We start from the raw sequence: 27459 nt of genomic DNA, 5'->3' as shown, positions 1-27459 counted from the left end.
CTTTTGATAAAAAGCACCAAGAAAAGTGCAGAAAATGAATGTAGCCACCACCAATAAATTACTGGTTAATATCAGTTACTCATAATAATTGTGAAACATTCAAAGGCTTCCTAAGAAACATTTAATTTCAACAGTGCCTAGAATCTCTGTATTTCACAGAAATGACAGATTAACATGTGTTTCTAATTATATTTGCAAATACTTCAAAATAAGTAAAATGTATTCTAAGATGGAATGGAACAATAACACTTCCCACCTCCTCATTCTAAACCACGGGTTTTGCAATTATAACAAGACTTTGTAACTATGCTTAATATTATTTCAGCCTAAAGAATATCCAACATTTTGTACTAATTTTATTTCAAACATCTGAAAGGTATCGTCAAACAACTCTTTTGCTTCATAATAGGCGAGAACATAAAAATATCAAGGGATTAATGTATTTTATAGTCTGAATACAGTCAGGATTTCAGTATAGTATTACCTGCTTGGCAAACGGCTCTTCTGGAGAGTCTGCTATGTGAGGTTTGGAATTTTCTCACTGTGATGTTTATTTGAAGAGCTTTTCTTACCTCTTTGGATAATATTTAAGTGTTTAAACATTCAGGGAAGAAAAAGGATAAGCTCTCCTCTTTGAATAGAAAGCTCTGTATACTTTGTCAAAACCCTCACTGAATCCACACTGTTTGGACACTTACCACACAGCTTAGGTGCTTCTTAGTCTGGGGAGAAGGCAATACCATCTCCCATTGATTTTTCAGGAGTTATTTCTACATTGTAGGGGGGCAACAGGTACAAGCATGCAGAACCCATGCTATGACTCTCGCATTTCTATCCATATTGGCAGCTATCAGTAACCACAAAATCTATCTCATCCTTTAAAAAAGGTGAGATAGGGATATCTACTCGTGTTTGTCTTGCCTGTGCCTGATACCTCCAAATTACCTAGAAAAAAGCTAGATAATTTGGACCATGATAATGCACTAAGGGAACTGAAGCTTTCCCCTCAAGTATGGCCAAATAATATATTTAAGATTCTGCTTCTTTTTAATAATAAAATTTTACTCATTAAATGATTTCAGAGTGCTGTCCAGTATTTATAAGAAATAAGAAACATCCTCAATGAGGCTCTTACTCACTTACTTTGACAACAGGGGGAGCCAAAGATGACTAGCTCAGACTAAGCACCTCATGTTTAAATGACCTGAACTCTGTTATTAATGTAAAGTCTTGCATCACAATTTATGTATGCCTAGTATAAATAATTATTATACTTTTTATTCAGTCATGTACATCACTCATTTTTTTCAATATACATCAAATATTCATAGAGTTATAGAAGACTAACACTTCTAAAATTATCTAGAATTTCCCTACTCAACAATATTTCAGGCTTCAGCGCATAGTCTAAGTATTCTAAGACAAGAAGATAAAAATCACTAATTTAAAACTGTAAATATTTAGTTATGCAGTAAATTGCAGTTAGCAGTATTTTGATGAAATTCTGCATCTCATTTTGTTGATCATGAAGCATTTAATGTACAGACAGGAATAGCCATACTACAGATATTTAGGGAATGATATGCCTTGTTTAAGTCATTATTCCAGAGAAAGATTAGGATGGTAGAAGTGAAAGAAAAATGCAGTCTGATTCTTAAATTAATGCTGTCATTAGAGTTAAAAAAGAAGTTGGAATCCCTCTCATCTGTAACGACATAGATACTGACAGACAGATTTTTTTTTAGGTTAAGTATGGGAAGTCCCTGGGAAAGCATATTTATTAGCCATTAAAGTAGAAAAAGATTTGTCACTGGGTTTTCTCAACATTCAATTTAGGTGCTAAACACCACCACCTGAAACCATGAGGCTATTGGTTGTACAAATGCAGTCAGGTGTTTCTCTCCTGATGTTTATGATGAGCAGAATTAGAACAAAATAACAAGCACATTTGTATAAAATTGCATTTATATGTAAGTTTGTTTTTCCTTAAAAGTGCTATTTTTACACAAAGAAAAATCACCTTTCAGATCCTTTTCTATTGGGAAGCTAAGAAAATTTAAGTAATTTAACAAAGTAGTTTTTTTGTATTTCATGAAGTGCCTCGCAAATTATTTTGCCTTCTTTCTGATTCCAATAAAACCATAAATACAATGAATAAGAAGATAGCATTCACTTTTTGAATATAGGATATTATTTCACAAAGTGAGGGCATAAGATTCATGTTTCCTTGAACTTTGTTGTCTAAAGGAAAGTAACTTGGATGCATTGGATCCACATACAAGAAGCCAGTAACTCAACAGACGAAAGTCAAACACTAAAAATAATGAGCATAATAAATTGTTGATATCTACTCATTTAGTTAGATATGGAGTCTTTTATATAATTTTTTCACTGAAAGGCTCATAGTCTACAATGTATTTCACATAAAAAAGCTATATGCAGATCATGCTACATAATCAAGACATAATTGCGAGTGGGCGTAAAGGCATACGTGAAAAACCTTAATATACCTACTTATGGTAGATATAGCACTGTATTGCCTTACACAGAATTTCTACAGTTTCACTTTTTAATTACAGATGGATCAGCCAGGCATCTTTTAATGAAAAATAAACTGCCAAAGGGCCCTCTAAAACTAAAAAATAACAAGACCAAAGATAAAAAGAACAATTTAAACAGATGATACAGAGAATCCACGTGGCTATTAGTTCTATGCAATCTGTATCTCAATAAGCATATTAACAATTCAAATCGAATGGAATAGAATTGCCTTCCTTTCTGTGCTCTGAAGTGTTCTCACAGACACAAAGTTGAACAGCTAGTCCCATGATCCACTGGACAACATAAAGACTGCTTGCATGAAGAACAACTACTGAATTAATGAACAACTGAATTAATAAAAAATAATTGTAAATCAGAATTTGTTTCTAGTATGGACTTACACATACATTCCACATTGTGGGAAAAATTGAAAGTTAATTACTTTTCATCCTTTTTCACAGGAAAAACATATCACAGAATCACTGACGTCTACAAAAAACATCAAAAATATCACTGCAGCGCATGAATATTAACACATCACACCTCTGCTACCAATATGAATGAGCCCAGACATGTTTCAGGTTTGTTCATACCAATCATTTGAACTGCTTACATGAACTTAGGTGTTACGAAGCAACTCTTCTGCACGAGATACTACATCCCAGCACAAAGCCAGAAACCAAACAGATGGCAAGCTGTCATGTTTTAAATTGCCACAGTCACTAGTTAAATTAACATCTGCCTACAGTCTTTGCTGTGTTCTATTTGACCTACATTCCATTATCTTCCAGAAAAAAAAACACCCTTTCTCTAAAAGATCATGGGAACTGTTTCATGCTGCTTTTGATAAACTTTAAATAAACAGTCCCCAGGCAAGTCTGGGGACCAAATTATATTACTTCTTTAACCTTGCAGCCACTGGGTACTTCTGGGAACAGAATGAACATCTTCAGTAGAATTTGAGAATATCATGAGCTCTTAGTTATTTTCTTTATCTTTTGGAAGATATGCCTGTAAGTTTAGGATATCTCTTTAGTCTATAGAAGAAAAAAGATTCATAAAAAGTAAATTAAGAGAGATGAAAAGCCACAAAAAAATGACCTTTAACCAAACAAAAGACCTTGGTAGAATAGTCTTACTTGAGGTCAACAGCATTACTCAGTTAGATCCTTTCACAGTTGAAAAGGTTTGGCTTTCGGATTTTGTGATTGCTCCACTACTGTAAAGTTTTAAACATTATACTCTAGGGATCTAGGAAAGCCCCATCTAGGAAGAAGCTTCATTTATAAATAAACTGCAGTTCTCAGTTTTGATCGGGTCCAATATTTCTGCCATTAATCAAGTTGCATTGGCATTTTAGCATTTAAGATTGCTCAATGTCCTTTCTAGGAGAAGATGTATGAAAAATTCAGTTTTGAAAGTTTGCTTCATTTATCCCAAGGAAGGAAAGAGGCGTGAAAACATGAAAAAAGCTGTGGAATACTAGATTGAGTACCTGAAGGAAGAAGAGAAACCTGACAAATTGTTTTGAATAGTTATTCCCTGACAGAACAGGAAGAAAAAACAGTCCTCAATTACAAGACTTCTCCAGGTAGGGGAAGCATATATGTATCTGATGGAGAAATGGGGTTTTTAGGCTCAAATAGACTGCTGATACCCTAATAACAAAATCCAGAGGATAGCGGAGCATCTCAAGATTACAGAAATCTCATTCAAAGGAGGAAGCAAATATCCAAAAGTGAAAGCATATAAGGGATCAAGGAATGAATGTCTCAGGACAAAGATGTTTGAAAAGCTCAGATACTTCATGTTACTATGCAAAGTTTCCTTTTTTTTTTTTAAATATTCAACATTACTAGAAATTTCTGCCCTTCTTGAAGTTACTATGGTCTAATGATGAATATATGACAACAGTCATATATTAGTAACAATATTTGAGATGCATTTAAACATGTCAAGGCAATTCACAAGATGTGGTCTACCAAGGATAATTATTGTTAATTTTACAGAAACAGAATAATTTGTCCAGTTCAAAGTTCCACAGCAGACAGCAGAGTTCATTGTAAACTGAACAGGGTGGGGGAATTGTGGCTTCCCAAATTACAAGGATTTAGAAATTATATTTTAATTCTAAAGCCCCTCAAAAGAGGCTGGTACAGCTTTCCCCAGTTTGACAGTAGCAGCCATACAGGAGAACAAGGCTCTGTTAAATGCCTAGAAAAATAGTTAGGATCCTATTAATCAAATTACTAATCTTAAAATATTTCTCACAAATTAAAATCATGCATTTCTTCTGCTACGAACATTTCAGTTTTGATACATTTCTAGCAAAACCAAGGTGATTTCAGTACCTTACACTCAAGCGGGGTGTCTTTCATCTCATTGATAGAGAACTATCTATGATGCAAAAGGGAGAGATAGACAGTTTTGCCACAAAACTAAAAGCACGTTCTGGGATGTTCATCTAGAGTATGGGAAAGATAGATTTAAAACCCAGTTCCTAAGAAAGTGTCCAGACCATTGTGCTATGCAAGAATCTGAAGGAATTGTTGTAGCAAGTTAAAAAGATAGGGGGTTTTTGCCAAGTCTCCCTCCCGTACTGTCAATATAAGCCTGTGGTACCTATGAAAGCTAGTAACAGCCCAGAGATCATGAATTTACAGAGAATGTGTGTGACTAATGCCTGTTTAATGTTTAATCTGTATTATGAATAATTTCAACTAGGGTTTAGGGAAATATATTGTTCAGATTGGACTAATTAAACAAGAACTAGTGTAAAAACCCTTTACTCATGCAAAGTATTTAGCTCTTGACTGAGCTATGAATGCTTGAAGACATACCCACGTAGCCTTGCTTTGGGGCACAAGAAAAATGGCATAGATCACTAAAACTGCACAGACACCATGTGAGAATGGCAAAGGTGGCTGTAGAATAAAAATGACAAAGTACATAGCAATTGTCACCTGGAGCTGAAGTAATTTTGTTTGGTGTGATTAGTCATGCAAAGTATATTATTAACTCTTAAAGGTGATACAGAGCACAGTAAAAAGAAGAGTACAAACCAAAATCAGGAATACAGAAGGGAATACCACAAATTGATGGGCCCAAGGTCTTTTCCAATGTTGCTGATTCTATGCTTCTATGCCTTGCTTTAGTTTTAGAACTTGGGACATTATTCAGAACACCAGGATTTGCTTTCAGTTTTCTGAAGAATCAGTCCAACAGCTCGGACCAAGGAGGGGTGGAGGCAGAAGTATCTTATGTTCCCTTCCCTTCACTTAGAAAGGTTCAGTAGTAAGCACTCAGAATCAGGTAACAGTGAATAGTAACTGTGATGTGCCATACAAATCATGAATATTCCAGATAACTATTTTAAGCAGTGACAGGCAAAATAGGAATAACCAAGTGTTGCTCATCCTTCTTAGTTTGTGTCTCTATCCTGAAAAATGTTTGGAACCAAAACCATATGTTTCAACGTGCTTTGGGATTCAAATAATTTTCAGGAATCCATCCGCTCAGTTAAAAAAAGGTTTTAGGAAGAAGGGGACTGAGGGTCAGTGACGCTATTGCTGTGATCCTCAAACTGGGAAAGGGGCTGTTTTTCACCTTTTTCCACCTACTGTGGTAAAACTATAGTCTGGTTTTTAAAGCAGCGTTAGAACACTAAAATGTTAAGAAACAGATGTTAGAAGACTGTTATAACACAGAGCTAAGAGATTAAGTGATTCTTATTTCCAAAAAGAAGAAAATCCATGTCCAAAAAGGAATGAAAGTAAACTGCATAAGTGATCGGCACACATGCATTTCATCATTTTGCTTACATACACTAGTTCTGAGTCAGGAATACTTTCTGAAATGTGCTATTCTTGCAAGCACTACCTACTTTGCTCTGCTATTAATCACTCGTGATGCAAGCACTCCCACCCATTTCTGAGAACAGTGTAGGCTGTCTGATAACTCACAGGCTTCAAGCTGCCCTTATAAAGTTGTTCCACTTTCACATACTTCCTCATACTGCTGGTTTCGCTGTGAAGATGAAGCTGCTCATTTACTTAGTCTTGCTGAAGACAGCTCTCCTTGCTTTAACAAATGTCTTTGCAGCTGTTTTAGAAAATGAAGAGGATGCTAAAGAAGGGAAAGTTACTGAGACTTGTCCTGTAAAGCTCAAAACTAATCGGAAATGTGATGATGGAGAGGATTGTTCCTATCAGATAAATCTGCCTCCAATGACCATCCAGTTACCTAAAGAATTCAGACTGCTTGAGAAGACTCTCAAAGAAGTACAGACCCTTAAGGAAGCAGTAAACAAGCTGAAGAAATGCTGCCAAGATTGCAAGCTGCAGGCAGATGACAACCAAGAAAGAGACAGTAGTAATGAATTCCTGCTAGCTAATGCAGAAACTCCATCAGAAAACAGCAAAATCCAAGATAACAGAGTTAATGAACTGCAGAGCAAAGTTAACAGAATGGCAACCAGCTTAAAAAATGCAAAGAGCCAGATTCAGACACTGCAGGGTCGGTTAGAGAAGATAAGCCTCATAAATATGAACAATGTAGAACATTATGTTGACAGCAAAGTTGCAAATTTGACATTTGTTGTGAACAGCCTTGATAACAAATGTGCTTCTAAGTGTCCAGCAATGCAGCCAAGACCTGGTATGTAACCTGTTAATTCTTGCTGCCTCAATAAGCTTTCTGTGCATTTTACAAAGATTGGGTAAACAACTTAAAATATAATCAAATCGCTGTGTTAACTTCACAAAAGTATTTGCTCTTTTAGCGTTTATACTCCTGTAAAACGTTTCAGCTGCCACTAGAGGGTTACTGAGAGCTGCAGGTGTTTAGCTCCTCCTAGAATAGGACTATTACGGAATATAAAAAGTGAATTTTTGAAGGACTTTTTTTTTGTCAATTCAATCAATAAATCTGAAAATTTAACTTCATTTTACTACATCAAGGATATTAAACTGTTATTTTCTCCTTGGATGAGAAGGGTAAATTTTCTCTAGGTGTGCCTTAAAAACTGCATGGGTTTTTTTTCAACGTGAAACTACAGCTATTCTGAAAAGGTCTGCAAGACATTATGAAACATCAAGTGAATCTTTTTTGACAGATGGGTAGTAAAATAAATCTTCTGTCATCACAGCACATATATGAAAGGCTCAGCTAAAGAAGTTTATTAACTGTATTTCTCAAGTGGGTAACATATGTACCATGAATTTAATACAAAAATCTTAGCATTAATCTAATATATAAGCAATATAAAACAGAAAACAGGTATTAGCACTAACGCTTTTTTCTTTTACTTTTCAATTGTCCTAATTAAAATCGAGAAATAGAATTAAGACTTTCTTTCTAATATTGATTTTTATTAGAGGAAGATTGAGGGGGGTTTAATGTTGTGAAGTTGTATCACATGTAAGAATCTCTGAAAACAAGAACTATTCCCTAGATTGTCAGTGTATTCAGCCACTCAGACATCATACATACAAAGATAGGCTCTCTAGAGACAAAGCAGAGAAAGAGCAGGCTGCATTGTAGTTTTTAAACTTCTATTACTTAGTATTCAAGTTTAAAATATAACTGTTCTTCTGTCCATCCATATTGAAAACTGAAGGATCTGCAGATGGTGCAGTCCATGTACAGCTGAAATCCTTGAAAGTTTGAAAAGAACAAACGAATAATAATAATAAAAGTAATGCTTCTATTACAATCAGATATAAATAAGTACAAATGAATTACTTTAATTCACATATAAAGCATTCACAAAAAGAATGAGTAACTTGGTATAGTGGTAATGGGCAATTAATCAGATTCAAATAAGGTACTTCATAACAGACTAATTTTAGGTATTTCTCACACTTACTGAAATGTTGGGTACTGTTCACAGCATATGATCATGTAGATATTCCTTATATTTTATAGTAGGTGCTGATAAAAGTGTTTGTAGCAGCAATATATAAATTATGAAAACTAGCAAGGATAACAGCTGCAACTTATTTTTATACAGGAGCTACTCCTGCATCCACTGAAAACAAGAGCAAAACTTTATTGAAATAGGAATTGAATCAGGTTATAAAAGCATTTATTTCTAAAACATATATTCTCTATCGGTATCTTCTCAAAACAGTCCACAAAATATCTTACACAAAGTTGAGTGAAATAAATGAGAATGTATTGTGGATTTAGTTCTGGGTTTTAAGCCTTTGGCTCCTATACTCTGTGCTGTCGTAAATGTCCAGTTTTCTGTACTGGCAAACAAGAAGTCCCAAGTCTCATTCCCTGCTGCAGCCTGAGAACACTCCTCCCTTTCAAGAAGTAAATTAAATTTTCTAGGAAAAATATGCAATTGAAGCCTGTAAATGAACAAGCCCATAAATTCAAACCTGCAATAGGAGTAAACATTATGGTTTTGAGTCTTAACTAGGAACTTCTGAGAGCTCTCTCTATCACTTGCTTAAGAATATGTAATTATAATGCCATGCTGTTGAACACAATGTTATTACTGGATGAAACTGTGGATAAAACATGTTTTTTTTGACCCTGCAGGAAAGACCTGGGGGTATTTTTCTACTGAATAAAATATATCACCCACTGGTGGGAAAAAGCTGTGTTAATGGTAGATGCTAAAACTTTTCCTTATTGTAAAGCCAGCAATGCCAAATAAACAGGAAAGCACCGTCACTTTTCTAGCTTCATCTTTCCAGGAATCACAGTACTACTACAATAAATAGGACAATTTTATTACTCTTTTTTCTGTTTCCTGAAATGCAGTCAACATTAACACGTGAAACATTCCTAATGATGTTATGTTCTGTATCAAATTATTTTCATTGAACAATAGCCAGGTTGAAGTCATTCCCATATGGACAAAGCTTTTTCTCTGACATACTGCCAGATGAAGATTTAAATTGTAGACGGGGTGTGGTATACCTATAAATACAAAAAAGCAGCAAGTTTGAAGCATTAGAAATACAGACTGAAGAAATTAGGCTGAATTTACAGAAGGCAATGAAAGGATAAAGAGTAGAGAAAAGGACAGAAGGGAAAACAGACAATCAAAATGCCATTATATTATGCAGGTTTTATACAAAAAAAGTAATGGTTGTTTTGCACAGCTATCTGATGCAGAGATCCTAGGTGGCAGGTATTACGAAAAAAACTGTTTCTCCCTAGAACTGAAATTGTAGTAACACTATTTTCTATGTAGATGTCTCTTCAACCCAAGTTCTGTAGGCCACATCAGTCTGGGCAAAAATACTGGGCTTTTTTATATCGAAATGATGTTTATTCTAACACTATCTGTTCTTCCACCAGTTATACAAATAATGCAGAGAGACTGTGCTGATCATTACACAGCAGGCAGAAGGACTAACGGAATCTACAGGATTAGCCCTGACCCCAGAAACAACAGCTTTGAAGTTTACTGTGACATGCAGTCACATGGAGGTGGCTGGACAGTGCTGCAGCAGCGTCAGGATGGTAGCACTAACTTTAACAGAACCTGGAACGACTATAAAAATGGCTTTGGAAACCTCAGCAGGGAGTTTTGGCTGGGGAATGACAAAATTCACCTCCTGACAAAGAGCCAGGAAATGCAACTGAGAATTGAACTCGAAGATTTCAATGGCATCAGAGAGTATGCAAAATATGAACACTTCTATGTGGCCAATGAGTATCTCAAGTACCGTCTAAGTGTTCATGGCTATAGTGGCACAGCAGGAGATGCCCTTCACTACAGCAGACATTACAACCACGATCAAAAGTTCTTTACAACTCCGGATAGGGACAACGATAGGTATCCTTCAGGAAACTGTGGAGCATACTACAGCTCTGGCTGGTGGTTTGATGCGTGCTTGTCTGCCAACCTCAATGGCAAGTACTACCACAAGCAATACAAAGGTGTTCGCAATGGCATTTTCTGGGGCACATGGCATGGTATTTCTAATGATATTCCCAGCGGTTATAGGCAAGCTTTTAAATCAGTAAAAATCATGATCAGACCCAAAAGTTTTGTGCAGTAATTCTGCGCCCTTTTCTTAACTAGTTTGCATTGGATTGCACTCAAAATTGTACTTATTCAGTATGATACTCAGAATTCAAGTATTCAGTTATGTTTGGCATAAAACAGTTCTAGAGAAACAACATATTTCCATGTAATTTTTTAAAGATGGTTTGACCCATATCATGTTTTAAAACCAGCATGAATGTGTCTGAATAGTTATTGCTAAAACAGCATGGGTTAAGTCTTGGTATCGTTATGTAAATAGTCTAAACTTTTTTTTTTTTTTGGTGCTTTTACTGACTGTGATATACATTTTATGCTTTAAACTTTTAAGTGGTCTTCCAGAAATTGTGTCTGAATGAATACCTACATTTTAACCTGAAAATAACTCAGGAGGTATGACTGATAACAGATAAACGTATAGATTTGTCCATGCTTATAATGTAAATTAGTCTCTCTGGAACAGCCTGAATTTTTCTATCAATTACCTGTCCTTCACAACTTCAAAGGTATACCATGGCAATACCAATATAAATTAGGAAAAATACTATCAATTCTTATTTTTAAAGGACTAGAAAATAGAGGACTGCATGGTTTGCCCAAAGACACGCACACACATGCAACAAAGTCTTGAAGAAAACTTAGGAAATTAAGATGATTCCTCAAATCTTATCCCTTTTATCAAACATTATTCAAAGAAGTTGGTGGAAGAAATGAATAAAAGCAGTGGAAATAATACGGGGAACATGCAATGAAAGAAAACATTCTTGCTTATTTTGTTTCCTCCGTTCAAGCTCAAGGTCGTGTTTGTCATTTGTGGGAGAGAGGAGCTGGTATGTAGCTTATTGCACGTTTATATAGGCAGGTAGACAGGTAGGAAGAAAACACATCAAGAATAATCCAGGTCTTAGTATTAATGCCTCTAAATACATATAAAAAGAGTTTCCTGCACCATTTTTCTTTCTCCTGAATCTTTTAGGTTTGCCAAATGTTACAAGATGATTCTTGTAGAGACTCAAGCTCTCATTCAAGTATTTCTCACTCAACATGCATTAGACTGTAATATTATAAGAAAGATTACAAATATGTTGTTACGTATGAAAACATTGCATTCTCCTCATTTTCTGAGTATCCCTTTTGTAGCCACAGAAACATGAACAACCCACTGGCAATTATAAACAGAAAAAACAACATGTGAAAGCCTTTTTCTTCTAAATATGACTGGTGAAACAATCTAATTTTTAAATACTTCAGGAAGTGCAAATTAGAAATACTGTTATTAAAGCTCATGTTGTGGATATTAATTACAAATTTGACACCTATCTATTGCCTACCCTAGAAAAGACATGGCTTTATAATTACAGTGACTAGCATTCTAAATGGAGATGCAATTATCTTAGCAAGAGGCTATTTTGTTATTTTGCTTATGCCAATCTTGAGATGCAGATAAATGATGCTAAGACTGTATTTCTTTATCAGATTGGTCTTTGCTGGCATAGCCTTTTTGATTCAAAGAGACATAACAAGAAAAATATAAGTATACTTCTAACCTAATACTTTACAAATACAACCTTTATTGTTTTTTAAGATTATAACAAGAACTACTATGGTTACAAGTATGCAAATTAGCAATGGTGGCAGTTGATAAATTGTAAAATATTAATATATACATTTTAAGGAAGTAAATACTTTGAAGGATATTTCAGTATGAAGTGAAATTTGGTTTATTATATTTCAGTTTGAAAGAGCAATGGAAAGTTCTAATTGCAAGATGTATAATCTTTGCTTGAGAATATGTTTCAAAGCTATAGAATTTTTATTTTGGAATAAAAAAGAATTGTCTAAACAAACTAAAAAAAAAACAATTTATGAAGTATTGATTAGAAGAGCAAATATCTAATTGCACATGATTATACTTAATAATTTTGCATGAAATGCACAATTTGCTCCTATTCTTTATATGGTAACTAAGTATGACTTATCTACAAGCTATATGACTATCTACAAGCTTGTACTTGAAAATGTCTTTTTCCTGATAAACTTTTAGAAGAGAAACTGTTCTTTTATAATCCTGTTTAAAGAAAACTTTGTAAAACACAGAAATTTTAACAGAATAAGCAAATGTGACTAATATCACCTACAAAAGCCTTGTCAAATGGCTTAAAAAAAAAAAAAAAAAAAAGAAAAGAAAAAAGTGTTATGCTGTTACACAAACCTGAATATTGCCTGCCTGGAACTGTTGTAGCTGAATTACCATCAATATGTACTAGTTTTACAATATGTACACAGTTTTACAAGTGTAACTCCATCTACTTGTTGCAAACATTATTTTTGTTCTTCCTTGGTGCAATAAAATTAAGTCACACTGTTAAAGCTGTGCTGCTGTCGTAGATGTTTACAGGGACTATGAAAAAAAAAACAACTCATAATTTTTTTAAATAATTTTCTGTAAAAAAATTGAAGCAGTAAGAAAACACAGATAACTTCAGGTGACCAACAAAGACAATTGTCCTGACATACCAGGAGAGTAATTACTACTATGTTACCAAGAGATCCATTTTATGACACTTCAGCTGTCAGATAACACCAAAGGCTGGAATCTCAGACATCTTTTTGAAACTATTTGGAAAGAGAAAGGTAATTGGCCACTCAGGAGTTCACACAACCTGTATCTTTAATGTGAATGAGAAGAAGCAACCTAATCTGTTTTTTTTTGTGTGTGTGTTACAACCATTCAGATCACATGCCAGTTTCATCAAAGCATGTGAATAGAAATAATACCCCAAGTTAAAGCAAACAATTTTTTTAGAAGCAAAAGCACTTGGTCTCTGCTTAAGGCTTACTAATTCAAAACATGTCTTTCAATTTACAGAAAACATCTGTGTAACACTGCTTATCATATGAAAACACTTGTGGGTTTGATACTGCTAATATTTAAATTGGGAATTTTAGCGAAGAAGATTACTAGCAGCAGGTTTGCTAGCAAAATTCTTATGGGTTGTTTCCAAAAAATAAAGGCACAAACCCATCTGTTCAATTTGATCAGCCAAGCAGACTGTAATGTCTTGGCTTTCTATGCATTGCCTAAACAAAAAGGAAGGAAAAAAAAACAAACCTACATAAAAAAAAAAAAAAAGAGGAGAAGAAACGAAAATAAGGTTTAGCAGTGATTTTTATTTTTATTTTCTTCCTTTTTTTTTTTGCAATTATCTGTTTCCTTAATGGTGTTTTTGGGGGGAACACTGCAGTCAAACTCAGAGTGAATTAAAAACAGTAGGTAGTTTGAAAATTTGGTGGAAAATAAACTTGCATTTATGTGATTATTTTCAAAGGAAATTAACTTGGTTCTTAATCCATACCTAGGATACCATGTTTATACCTTAAACCAAAATCCAACAAAGAAAAAACTGCCAAATTTACTTAGCTTCTAAGACTTAATATGTCATATGAACATCAACAGGAAGGATGTGACTTTTAACTTCTCATAGAAAAAGAAGATGAGGTAAAAATTAAACATTGGCATAACAAAAAAGAGATTTTAAATATATTTTTATAAATGTGTTCTGTGGTTTGTTTTTTTTTACAGGAAATAAGAGAAAAATAAGATGGTCTATATGGGCCTGAAGATACTGACATAAGTTTCAAAGACAAATGGCTGAGTGGTACCATCCCCAGACCCTGCTAAAAGCAAACATTCCACTTACTAAACTGCTCTCTTTCATTCACAGCTTTAATGAAATGTTAATGGAGTTATAATACTTGTGCCAGAAGTTAATTTGGCTGTCACCCTCAAGGGGAACCAGAAACAGAAAACAATGGTTTAAAATGATGTGTCAAATCCAACCCCCATACAAGTCACAAGAACAGGGTATGAATTGGTCTTGAGTCCTTGTTCATCAAATCTTTCTAAACCCAGTAAAAGAAGACTCTATTTGGAAAATAATAGCTGGAACCTAATTATGTTCATGTGTTCAAGACAAACTCTAAGTCTAATTAATATTTATTTCACTTCTACTGAAATAGTAGACCGACATTTAGAATTGCATAGCAGAAAGTTAAGTGTGTTTTACACAGTTTTAAGCAATTATATGGAGTCAATGACTTTTATGGAGAAGTAGGATCCACTTTCAGAAACAGAAATCCTCACTTCTTTCTTTGGATAGCGTATAAAAGCTCCTCTGCTTACCCCTACAGCTGACCTCTATTTACAAAACCCAATGATAAGGACCCTTTCTCATGCAGATCTTTAAGACTCTGTTCATTTAGTATTTGGACACAGGTGTTTTTGAATAAGTGAATACAACATAAATGGCTTCAAACATGCTTTTCAGAATAATCTGAACACATTCAACAGCTTCCTGGTCTTTTTTCCTCACAATGTCACCTGCAAGTGGTGAAAAGAATCTCTCGATAGGAAGAGCATATTACACTGGCTTTGTGTCTACTCGTGCTGTTTAAAGGCACCTGTAAATTCACCCCACTCCTCTACAGCTTTTTATAGGCATTACCACCAATTGCACCAACTTTCCGATCATGACCACTGATCCGTTTAACGTTCACTATGCAAACTATTGCTTGCTTGCTGAAAGTTGCTGCAAAACTGCGGTCTAGTTTACAGACACATTATCATCCCTAGCTGACTCCCCAAGTGACCATATAAACAAAGCTAAAAGAGGTTTATTGAATTAACAGTCAGATTCCTACGGGTGGAGGTGGTGGCAACATCTGCCTTTGCTCTCTGTGCCAACATATTTATACAGCTTTTTTGTTGTGCCAGTAGCCTTTGAAGCACGTAACGTGGAGTGTGCCAGGATCAGCTTAAGTTTGAAAATGTTGTTTGCATTCAAGAGCTGTGTTAAGAGTTTTACAGCTTTGATAGAGCATACATGTTTGGAGAGTACTGAAACAAATTATCCACTGCTATGGTTACCATGCACAAATACATAGTTGATATAAAGTATAATATATTTTATAAGGGTAGAAAGCACACTACAGTATGTGTAGGTGAACAGAAATGAAATTGGTGCTCATATAAAACCCATAAAATTTCTGAGCAGGCCAAGCTAGCTTTTCTAGGAAATTTTTCATGTAAAGATCCATCAACATTTCTAAAAATGGTAGTTGATTACACCTACCATTTAACCTAAGCTAGGCAAGAATTAAAAACCCATTTGCTAGAAAAAGAATTTGGGAAAGGCTGTATTTTCTAGACTGGCATTGTTAGACCTTGGAATGTCATTGAAGAAATACATGAAATAGTGATTCTTAATATTTATATTTGAAAGTTGTAGCCAACCTTTATGTGACTTTATTTCCTGCAGCACAAATAAGAAAATAAAGAAAAATTAAAAGTACCTTCCCCCCCTTAAGCCACATTCAAACATTGAAGATGTGCATCGTTCCATGACTTTAAAGCTCTTACAGCTAGCAGATCCACATGAATCAGCATCAGATCAGCAGAAGCAGTATTTGCTTGAGAAGTCTCTGTTACTGTACTGTTCATTTTTTGGTAAACATGGAGACTTTGCTCTGTGTTTCCAGTAGAACCAGAATTTTGGTTGACATCTTTTCAGCTGTCAGAAGTAAGAAGTTCATCAATCTCAGAAAGACTCCAATTTTTGAAATAGTAATGAAAAATGTTAATGAAAAGTTCTTTCTGCTTCCCAATGGATGGTGGCAATAGGTTGCTTGGACACCAGCAAAAAGAAAAATACAATGATAGTGACAATTTCCATCATAAAAAAGCAGCACAAATGGAAGTTGTAGTTGCTTGTAGTAGACAGCGAACACAGTCCATTTTATCTTTCTAGGATACAGAGTGCAACAGTCTGCATTAGGCAAATCAGAGAGATCTCCCAAAGGAATTTATTCTCCTGCAAGTTTAGATTTAGCACATGAATAGATGATGTTCATTAGCAGAAAGGGATTATTGTGGTACCTTCCAAACAAGGTACCCTCTCACTAAATATGGTAAATAATAAAGCACTTTTTATTCACAAGTACTCTACAGAATAAATATCTCCCTCATAGCACCCACCACAAAGACAAACAAAACAAACGTTGCAAAATCGTTTTCCTGGTATTGCATTAAAAATAGACATATACATCTGAGTGAACTAACAACTAACTCTCTAACCCAAGAACATACCAATGAAAGGAAGAGAAAGAAAAAGCACAGCATAGCGAAGCTCAGAGACATCCATCTTGAGTAAAGCCTAACAAGAACTGCTAATCCAATACTAACTGAAAAAAGACCTCCCACCATTCAATTTCTCCTTTCCATTTCTCATGGAAAGAAGAGCTTCTACCTAATTTATAAATAACCAGAATTAACCATACAGAATGAAAAGATACTAGGCTCCATGAATGATTACTCCTTCTAACTGAAAAAAAAAATAATCTGATGAATACTAGTTTTTGGATAATCTCTAGAGTTAAAAAGATGAACGAGATGACTTGTGAGCAAGTCATCAACTTCATCAAATCTTCAAGATTTTGCAGAGATCAAGTGGATTGAAAACTGGAGTGTAGCTGTCAGTGATTCACTATCAAGTTGGAAAGATGTATAGAGTAGGGGTCTTTTTGTGTCTGGGATTGTGATTTGGATAGCAAAACAAAAATTAAACAACAGAAAAGGATTTGAAGACTATAATAGATTATAAATGAAGCATCAACAGCATCATTATACAACTGTTGTTTTAGTAATTTATGTTCCCATTAAAATGGGAAAGCCTGAATCATGTGAAGGAAAGGGAAGAACAATTTGAACTTTTGTTCAAACCTCTGTCCAGTTTTTCATATTTTTACCTAACCCCCATGGCTAAACAACATTACTATTTGTTATTAAAAATGAAGGAGAGAGAGAGTGCATGTTTGACTTCTTGCTATTTATATGTTTGACTACCTGCTGTTTGCATGAGAAAAACAAGACTGGTTTGACCGGAAAGTTTACTGCTAGAAAGGATAAATCTGTTCTGAAATAAGTCTTATAATATCAAAAGGTGTTCTTTCTGATAAGTGTTTGCTGCTGGCAGGCATAGATGACCAGCTAGTAAACCAGAGATAATATGATACAATTGTGCTTCTGTGAAAAAATTCTAAAAGCTATTCCAAGAAGCTAAAGCTAGTGTCATTGCATGAACCTCTACAGTGACCAAAGCCATGTATTTATCTCTGGATTATGTATAAAGTTCAACAAAGGAAGCAAACATGTCAGTGGAAGAGAAGAAATGTGAGTAAGTGATGAAAAGCCAAATGAAAAACCATAAAGCACAAGTATGAACTGTTAAAAATTATGGTAAGAATGAGTCATAGTTCCCATTTAAAAATTGACAAAATGACCAGAAGACACCCTTTATGAAATCTATGCAAATTGCTTACTTTGGTTTTTCACTGCATGATTTTTTCCTGAGTTGGGAACAACATCTAATACAAATGTTACCCTCTATTTCCCAGTAATGGCTTAGAATATTATCAGAGTTGAATAAATTTACCTTAAATTTGACATGCAGAATAACCTCTTTGAAAGGTTTTTTGGAGGGGAAAAAGAAAAACAGCCAAGTGAACTGATCATTTTCTAGGGTAAGTACAGGAAAAAAAAAAAAAAAGGTTTCAGTAATTAAAAATAAGGAAAACAGGGCAGAAATGTAGAATGTATTTTAGAATGTTGTATCATGTAGTTTTATTTTATTTGGGGAAGGGTGAGGGGAGTAAAGATTTTTTGTACTAGGCATATGCTTCTTGTTGACATAACAAATATTCTACTACAACTGAAAATCTACAGAAGTATTGGGAGTAGCTGGAAAATAAAAGTACTCCCCAAAGTGCAGTTTCCATACTTTCAGTAGTCACGAGGTTTCTTTAAGGTGAGAGGTCAAGCCTCTTTGAGAGTTGAGCTGCCCTGGACTTTTGCAGCTGCCTTGTACTGAGAAGAAAAGGGTTTTGTGCTACAACAATACTGGAAGCTGTGGACTCACCATATACTGTTATTGGGTTGAAACTGAAAATCTCTCCCTCCTGTATACTGAATGCACAAGAGGTTAGAGAGAGATTTTGCAGCTTCATGCTATGTTCAGTATGATTCGATAGCAGGATAGGAAAGGGGCAGTCCTATTTTCCTCTTCACTATAAACTCTTGCCCTTTCCTTTCTGCTGACTTGAAGTCTAAGGCAGAGAGAGAAAGCTGGGCTAACAGACCAATCTGACAGATCCAAGCTGGAAAGAGCCCAAGGTAAAGCAACTTGAAGTAGGAACTTAAAGAAAAACATGAAGTATAAACAAAGCCTGTTTAGGATGTAAGAGAGATGCACATTTTTATTATACAAAGGGCAGAACTTGATTGCTCTCCATTGTCACCGTGGGAAAGGCAAGAAGAAAGCTGCATTATTCACTCCAAAGGAAATTTAAACTGGGAGTCAGGAAAAACATCTTTTTTTTTAAAACTTGAGCTTTGATGAAAAGCTGAAAAATGATACCCAAAGAGCTGTCTCTATCAGTTATGGTTTTAAAGAACAGATTAGACAAGCATCTGCAGAGAATCTACTTCAGTGTAAATTTTGGATTAGATGATCTCCTACTGTCTCTTCTGGCATTACACTGCTAATGATTTCATTTGATATGTATTTGAAATCTTAAATTCTAAAATATTTTTAGTATTCCAAAAGTTCCCTTAACATGGAAAATTCTTCAAAAGGAACTGAGCTCCAAAAGGGTCCTTCTAACATCATCAGTTAGTGCCTCAAGAGCCACTTACCATGGATTTTTCCTGCACCTATTGAGTCCTTCTAAAACTCATGATACAATTACCTCTTGAGCTAGAATACCACAAAACCAAGACCTCTCTGTTCTCATTCCCCTTAAGGCCACAATAACTGAAAAACAACATGGCTATCTCTTCAGCACACCATTCTCAACAAGAATATGCCCCATGTATGTTTCTGCTTCACAAAGTGTTCTTACCATTTAAAAAAAAGAAAAATCAGAGAAAAGATAGGGAAGCTACAGAGAACCGATGGTAACAACCTACAATTACTAACACTAAAATATACATTTTAGATTAATTGATTTGGACACTATATGCAGTTATAGATAGAGAAAACTGGGGTATATGGTACCTCATCTAAACACTGAAATGCAGGACTTGCTGTTACATCAGTGGACCCGTCATCTTGGCTGTAAACTGTTGGAACTATACCACAGATGGATTGCTCCTCGATCGCCGATTCTGTGTCACTGGAACTAGAACCAGCCTCACTCATGATTTGAAGTTCTAGGAAGTAACAAAACCAGCAAAATACAGTTGATTATATCCTTAGATATATGTATATAACTGTGCAAGATAAATGTGTAAAGAACACAAAATTGACATGCGAGACCCCTGTTCAACAAGAGTCACAACATGAGCAAACTAGGCGAGTCTACAGTTACAGCTTCATGAAAGACTTGTAAAAGGGTGCACTACCACTCTGTAGCTTGAGTATTTTTAAAAATCCTAATAGTTGGCTATGTCACTGTCACATAAATGCTAGACAACATGCCAAACAGTATTTCTTAAAGAACAGCAACTGAATAATAGGTTTAGGCTGGAAAACGCCTCTGGGGTCACCTAGCACAGTCTTCTACTCAAAGCAGAGCTAACTTCAAAACTAAATTGACTTGCTTAGGGATTTGACCAACTAAGTTTTGAAAATCTGCCAAACCAAGCAGCCCAGCCACTGCTCTCAGGCAGGTCCTTATAAAGGAAAACTCCAAGTGGATGGGACTCCTCTAGTTATAACCACTACGAAATTTTCCCTGTCATTTCCATAAAATCTGTTCCTCCCTTCCCTCTCCATCCAACATAAGCCCACCCTTCATGGTGTCCCTTGATGTTGCAGGGGGTAATTACATGGAAAAGGAACTCCTTCACAGAACATGGAGATATTGAGGACAAGAACAGGTCCAACTTGTGTGAGTAAAATCATTACAGTTATTCATGTCTGCAAGTGATTTCATGGCCATACCTAAAAAAACGCCACACCAATTGACAAAACCAAACACAACAAATAAACCCTGAAACCATACAAAATGGAAAAATATAATGTAAAATCTGAGAATAGGAGGTAGAAAAATACTGGTTAAAAATAATTATTCTGACAAAAAGGTCTTCTGGCATAATGGTATCTTAAGAGTTTTGTATATTCAAAGAGTTTAAAATACTGACCTTTTGCATGAATGCATAGTGAAACAAGACAAAAACTTTACAGGAGAAAGATATAAGTGATATGGGATGACTAAAGACAGTAAGCATTTTACAGAGGAAAGACAGGGGAGGAGGACTTCTGAAGCACACAGAAACCTTGCCATGACATAGCGAGATAGGGGAGCCATACAGCATTTGTAGAGCAAAGCACAGCAGAAAGTGGAGACGGAGCATACATGGAAGAATTTAAGAATTTCTGCACAAGTTCACTGAAGTTGACTGTATGTGAAATTAATGGAAAAATCAGTATCACAGTATTTTAGTTCAAAATTCTGAGAGAAAGACTGTCAACTTCTGCAAGCGCTCACCTGACACCAGCAGGTCTTTCTAGGTTAATTATTATGCACAATAACTATCACACAGAGAACATTGTATTCTGCTGTAGGACAAAATCATTATAAAATCCAAAGTTGCAGAACCCACCTCAAGTTTGTCAGTCTGTATATCACAGAATCATAGAATGGTTAGGGTTGGAAAGGACCTTAAGATCATCTAGTTCCAATTCAGCCTTCCGCACAACATATGGGAGAGCTTTCTCTTTTAAAAGAGAGCTATTATAAGCCAAGGACAAACAAAATTAAAACTCTAATAAAATTGAAAAGAAATGTTTGGACTATTTCAATAGTATATACCGGATTTCTCCAAAAAACCAACCAATTTTGCATTCCAAAGCCAGAAAGCTGATGGTTAAGAAAAATATAATTTCTTATTATAATTGTTGTGAGAAAATAGATACAAAAATGTTGTGCTGTATGTATCCACCTTTTGAAAAGTCACTTGTCTATAAAGGTAGTGAAACTTTAACAGGCAAGTTTATGACTTTCTTCACTGCTGTTAGGAGTTCCTTTGGGAACATTTTGACTTTTGGAGAGATTTCAGCAGCTCTATTTGCTTACGGAAAAAAAAGCAATTTCATGATCCCTCCTGGAAGAGTCAAAATATTGTGAAACAACTGTAAACATCACAGAGGCCAAGAAATAAACTCTGAAATACTGTACATAAACATGTATACACATTTATCAATAGAGAGTAATTTTTCATCTGTACAGAACTACTGAATATTTTAGCATATGCATTTTATGTTTGTGGCTGCTGCTACTTTATTTGTTCCTCTAAACATATTGGAAGGATTCAGACAGAGGGAAAGCACAGTGGCAGAAACTCTAAGCAGAACAATGCCAAACACCAAGAACTTCATGGGTGTAGGCATTTTTGTCAATACTTGTTATGTGAAACATACAGTTCACACCAGTCAAAAAATACACTTCCTCCCAGTAGGGTAGTACAAAATAGTCCTCACCAAGATTCCAATTTGCTGCACAGGGAGAAAACAAAAACAATTTTCTGAATCCTAAAAGTTTCTAATATTATCTGAAGACACAACTATAGACAGCTGAGTCAGAGGACAGCAATTAGCCTTAGCTAGTGTGATGAACACTAGTCTCAGCTCCTTTTTAAGATGGAAGGGGATAGGCTGTAACAAAAGATATTCTTCAATTACCTACTGCATAATTAGATTTAAAATTCAGCTTACACAAAATTGGATACATAAAGTTCAAAAAGCAAATGTGAAAATCTGTATTTCTGCAGTATCTGATAAATAGCCTAATTTGAATAGAAATGAAAGTTGGTAGGATTTCTAAGTTTTCAGAAAAAATATGGATGTTTTCAAACTGTAGAACTGAGAATAATAGCCTTGATCCAACACAGAATTGCAATGGAAGAGAATTACAAGTCTGTTTTGGAAGCTGTGCCAATTCAGGCTGAGAACTGTCTTGTGAAACAGCTTCAGGACAGTAATAATAATAAAAGTCTGCACTCAGATTCCCAAGACTAATGCCAGCAACTTTCCTTTAGTATCTCTGTAGCTAACAGTAATATTCATACACAAGTCAGTGGAGAATTCACATAGGTGACAGTAAGCTGCATTGAGTCTTTCGAGGTGACAGTTGCAAAATGTAATAAGATTTCATTCTGATCAAGAAGAGATGCAGCGCCACGCATGAAGCTGCATCAACCAGCCTACTTAAGATGACACAAAAATACTGATTTTATGATAACCCAGAACTACCAAGGTCCACCACTAAACCATGTCTCTAAGCACCACATCTGCATCTCATTTAAATGCCTCCAGGGATGTTGGCTCAACCACTTCCCTGGGCAGCCTGTTCCAATCTTGACAATTCTTTAGGTAGAAAAAGTTTTCCTAATATCCAATCTAAACCTCAGGATATTTATCTACAACTTTATGCTATCCCCTTCTGTGCACAAATCTTAAAAACCACAAAAGACAAAACAAACCCTAAAATCTTGTTTTCAAACAAGTCAACCAACTTGACATTTCAGACTGAATTAGTTAGAAAAATTGTGTAGTGTAGCTGGAACATCAGAATGGCAGCATCTACTCAGACCTAAAGCTGATCTAGCTTTGCATACTTCCAGCCAACACTGAATGCCTAAGGAGGGACAGAAGAATCCACCAGTCACATTGTGCTGATGCTTCTGTGGACTCATACCCTCTCCCCTTGAACTCAGGCAAAATTACCAGTACCTGCAAAATCCTGGGGAATGGAGATTTTCATCTTACGTCTGTGCAACATGTGTACCCAGTGCTTTTAGTTTGTTTTGAATCTGTCTCCTTGATGCCACTTAGCTCTTTTACTGGATAGGTCACTGAATAACCACAGCCTTTCTATGCCACTGTTTTTCTTTCTAACATTGTATCTTCATTTGCTAATCCTTTTTTAGGCTAAAGAAGCCAATCTACCTGCTGTCACTGGCATGAAAGCCCTTCTCTTCCTTCCATTGTCATTATCACCCGTCTCCAAAACATTTAAAATTCTACTGATCCTCTTCAAGGAGAAGGGAAGAGATGAGACAGACAATATTAATAACATAGGAGTACCATGGATTTATTCAATCACATAGTGATGTTCTTTTCATCCCCTAAATTTTATTTCCTAAAGTTAAAGCTTACAGTTTTGTAAGCAGCAGACCTTCTGCTTTAACTGGGCAATGCCCATGCTTCAGCATGAAGAGATGTATCTTTAAATGACAAAGCTTTGCCAACGTTAAATGATCATTAAAATTAAAATGATATCATGTAAATAGGGCATTAAAATATACATGTAATTCAGAATGGATTGTTTGATTAGACTGCACAGCCTCACAGACAACTACTTATGGAAGTTGAAAGCACACCACATACCTTATCTGCTTAACGATTTCTGTTATAAGTTCCATTGTTTCCCCTTTTTTTTCAAGTCTCTGTTATTTGGGATGGAATCACCCTGAGCCACATAGAGATTTATCTGCTGGAGTTCTAATTAGATACAGCTAAGACAGGGAGAATTCGAATGTTAAGATTTGCCACTTCCCTTTTAATTTGGTTTCTATGAGGAACTTCCATTTCCTCAGAAAATTTCTGATAGCATGACAAACAAAAAAAAAAAAAAATCCCCAAATTCCAAACCATTGTATTATTTGGAGACTGCCTCCCTCTGCCATTCCTGAGAAGAAATGGTTACCGTCACTACATACACACTGAAACACTAAGGGAAAACAAACAAAACTCACTCTCTGCCTACTCATTGAATCTGGACAAGTCTTGAAAACTAAGAAGGCTTCAGGGTAACAGCTCAGAAATACATCCCTGAAAAAATACAAATGACAAAATACAAATAAACTAAAATAATACAAATATTTTGTAATAGAATCAGATTATGACCTTTAATAAACTTGGAAAAAACATCCTGGCTACAAAATTCTTAAGCCTTATGATAGGGAGCAACATGGATACACTGGGTGTGATGACCCTTGCTCAAATGCTAGATGTTAACTTGAAAAGAGGTGGTCTTGCATCTGCAGGTAGGAGCCTCACCATGAGTGTAACACCAGCAAGAACACTTCTGCAGGGTGGCCCTATTTTCCTGAGCAATGAAGTCACATTATTTCTTCATTACAATTACAGCAAATGGATGAACTTAATCCTGCTCGGGCAGTCTAAGTTCGTACCCTGTGGGTACCCGAAGCACTGATCTTGTTCTATGACTGATTACAAATGTAAAGGTTAGTAAAAATTATTCCTCCTACAGCCTTTCCTATATGTCCTTTTTATTTAATTCCTCTTCCCTTGAAATCTCTCTCTTACTTACTTTAGCCTTAAAATGCCTCTAGTAATGCTTTGGCTTTAAAATTATTTTGTAACCCTTTATAAGGTCTAGTTTTTGTTATCTTTTACATGAAATACAGATTATTCTTTGTTATAAAGCAACACTGTAAGTAAATATCTGGCAAAATGGCTAATAAGGAATCACACAGGCATCTTGAAATCTTCAATTATAAATTTGATATAGCTTTCTTCTCCTGCAAGTAACAAGTCAGGATATTAAAGATGAAAATAAATCTCATTTACTATTGCACTATGGTACATGCCATACCAGCTGATCTGTGATTAGCTGGAATTCAGTAAAGAGTATGAAGATGAAACTGAATCAATATTACAGCCAAAATATAGATGGCATAAGTAAAATATTAAAAACATGAGGCTTCATATGTATGGAGAAAGAAGAACACCTTCCTAGCAATTACTTTTAATCTGTTTTCTTCAGTATTTTTAGCTGTATAAGTGTGCTTGGACTGTATGTAATGGAAAAAAAACAACCAAACCACACACACCTGTAAAATGAATACTAGCTGAGGCTTAAGCATCTTTGAAAGAGTTCTTGATCAAAGTTCCTAATTATGCAAAACTTGACAGTATTAAAGACGGTGCAGAGCATAGTTCAGAGCCCAATATGATAAACTTCTGCCTACACCAGGAGCTTCAAACACCAAGATGCTGGAGGAAAAGGGGACAGTGGGAAAACAGCACTGACGTTTAAGACAAAGTAGGAGAGGATGATAAGGAACAGCATCACTGACTTGAGGGAGAAAGGGCTGGCAGTGGTCAGCCCCACTTAACCAAAGACAGGATTCCCTTCAACAGCTGGTCAACAGATTTATCTGTTGAATTGGCTGTCATCTAGCGGAATTACAGCACATTGCATCACCCTTACAGGTCTGGAGCTGTTTCCCTGACAAATTACTGAACATTTAAATTTGGTATTTATTCTCAAGAGTGAGAATTTTGTATTTTGTTCCCCAAACAGACTATGTCTAAAGACTTGGAAAAAAATGAACTTCTATCCCATCATCTCCCAAGATATTTCTTGATACATTTTTGTCTTTCTAGAATTCTTCTATACTAAACAATCATGTGGCAGGCTGGCGCTTTTTTGAGTTTCATCTAATGGTTGTTGAGATTGAATATGTAAACCAACGAAATAGTTTAACTTGAAGAGTTTTAGTGAATCTTGATTAAACTTTACACAGTGAAAATTACAGGCAGACCAAAAAGCCAGGGCCATCTTCTTGCCTCTTGGACATTCAGACCTCATTGCAGATTCATACATAATCGATGCCAGACAGTGCTAAAAAATGGAAACAAGGCTAATGTGATGAAAAGAGGTTGATGAGCAATTGTCATATTGCATGGCTTGCATGGTTATTTTTGGAAAAGAAGAAAAATAACACATGGAGTGCAACAGGGGGCAAATCAATAAAGTAACAGCCCCAGATTTCATTATTTCTTATGTTGCAATTTAGCTGAGACAACGCACCCTTCTGCGCATATTACACTCATTTTTGCCAGTAACCTACATCCATGACAAGAATGCAGCCCCTGAATTTACATCATTATGCCCACATCCCCCCTCATCTTTTATTAATTATTATATGACAATATTGGGGGCTATAAAGTCCATAAAAGTTTTTTGAACTGAATTCAGTAGTTTCCCACTCATTTGTTAACCCTGTAAGGAAATTGTCTCATGATATATTTATACAGAACTCAGGAAAATACGTATTTGGCTGACTTTAGAACTGCTAGGCTGCTGAAAAGCACTCGCAGTAAATAACATGTTAACCAAGCCATCCTGACAGAGAGCAAGTTTGGACCTCTGCAGTGCCACTTCAGAAAAAAACAGTTTTTTCCAGCACATATGCCAAACCGCTGCTTCATCCTCTGACCGAGGACATTTCAACACATGGCGTCTCACTCTGGGCTTCAGCATAACAAAGACCAGGCTGTCACCCAAAGCCATGCTATTTCTCCCTTCCCATTCCTCCCTTTTCCCTGCCTTCTCCCTGCAGCTGTTAAATCCTGAGGCTGCTCCTTCTCAGGTAGCTAAGCGGGCTAAAACCCAACCAGCACGGTTCCTCCATTGGAAACTAACACCTAGCCGCACCAGGACCAGTCCGAGGGGCTCACAGCCCGCACGCCCTGAGGTACCTCGTCTTCTCACACAAGACAGGGCACCACCTCGGGCCCGAGGGGGTGAAGACTCCCGGCACCCCGGGAAGGGTGGGCCCCGGCCCTCCCGGGTCTCCTCAAACCAGCGTGAGGCTGCGCCGCTGGCCTCGCTTCCCACCTCTATATTGGTGCTGCGGTTTTGCCTTCCCCAGCCCCGGCCGCAGCAAGACCCTCCAGGCAGCGCAGCCCCAGCGCCGATCCCGCCGCAGGCCCCTACCTGTGCGGCTGCTGCCTGCCCCGCCGCAACTAGCAGCGTCCTCCGTTCCCATGGCGACAGCGGCTCGCCTTCGTCGGCCTATCTCAACCGCTTTCGGCCCTCTC

The 27459-nt window shown here is 36.1% G+C and overlaps 2 protein-coding genes across 7 annotated transcripts in view; one reads left to right on the top strand and one right to left on the bottom strand.

Annotated features, from left to right (window-relative positions):
- The window catches only part of CCDC146 (coiled-coil domain containing 146), a 123080-nt gene extending 103274 nt beyond the window's left edge, over positions 1–19806 (bottom strand). For 3 of the 6 annotated variants that reach the window (XM_057422550.1, XM_057422551.1, XM_057422552.1), the window contains exon 1: positions 19660–19803. In XM_057422550.1, coding sequence (XP_057278533.1) covers positions 19660–19803 — 144 coding nt within the window. Of the gene's footprint in view, positions 1–19659 lie in introns of all 6 variants that reach the window. The other 3 variants (XM_057422553.1, XM_057422554.1, XM_057422556.1) reach the window with 2 other exon arrangements.
- Positions 6450–12510, top strand: FGL2 (fibrinogen like 2). Its single transcript, XM_057422559.1, has 2 exons — positions 6450–7197; positions 9859–12510. The coding sequence occupies exons 1-2, from the start codon at positions 6450–6452 to the stop codon at positions 10563–10565; spliced, it is 1455 nt and encodes a 484-aa protein (XP_057278542.1). The 3' UTR covers positions 10566–12510.
- Positions 19807–27459: the final 7653 nt, after the last annotated feature.

This window comes from Pezoporus wallicus, unplaced genomic scaffold, assembly GCF_028554395.1.
Source record: "Pezoporus wallicus isolate ANWC-B61680 ecotype Strahan unplaced genomic scaffold, APGP_CSIRO_Pwel_v1 contig_3058, whole genome shotgun sequence".
Taxonomy (NCBI): Eukaryota; Metazoa; Chordata; class Aves; order Psittaciformes; family Psittacidae; genus Pezoporus; species Pezoporus wallicus.
This window is presented reverse-complemented; position numbering and strand designations above follow the sequence as displayed.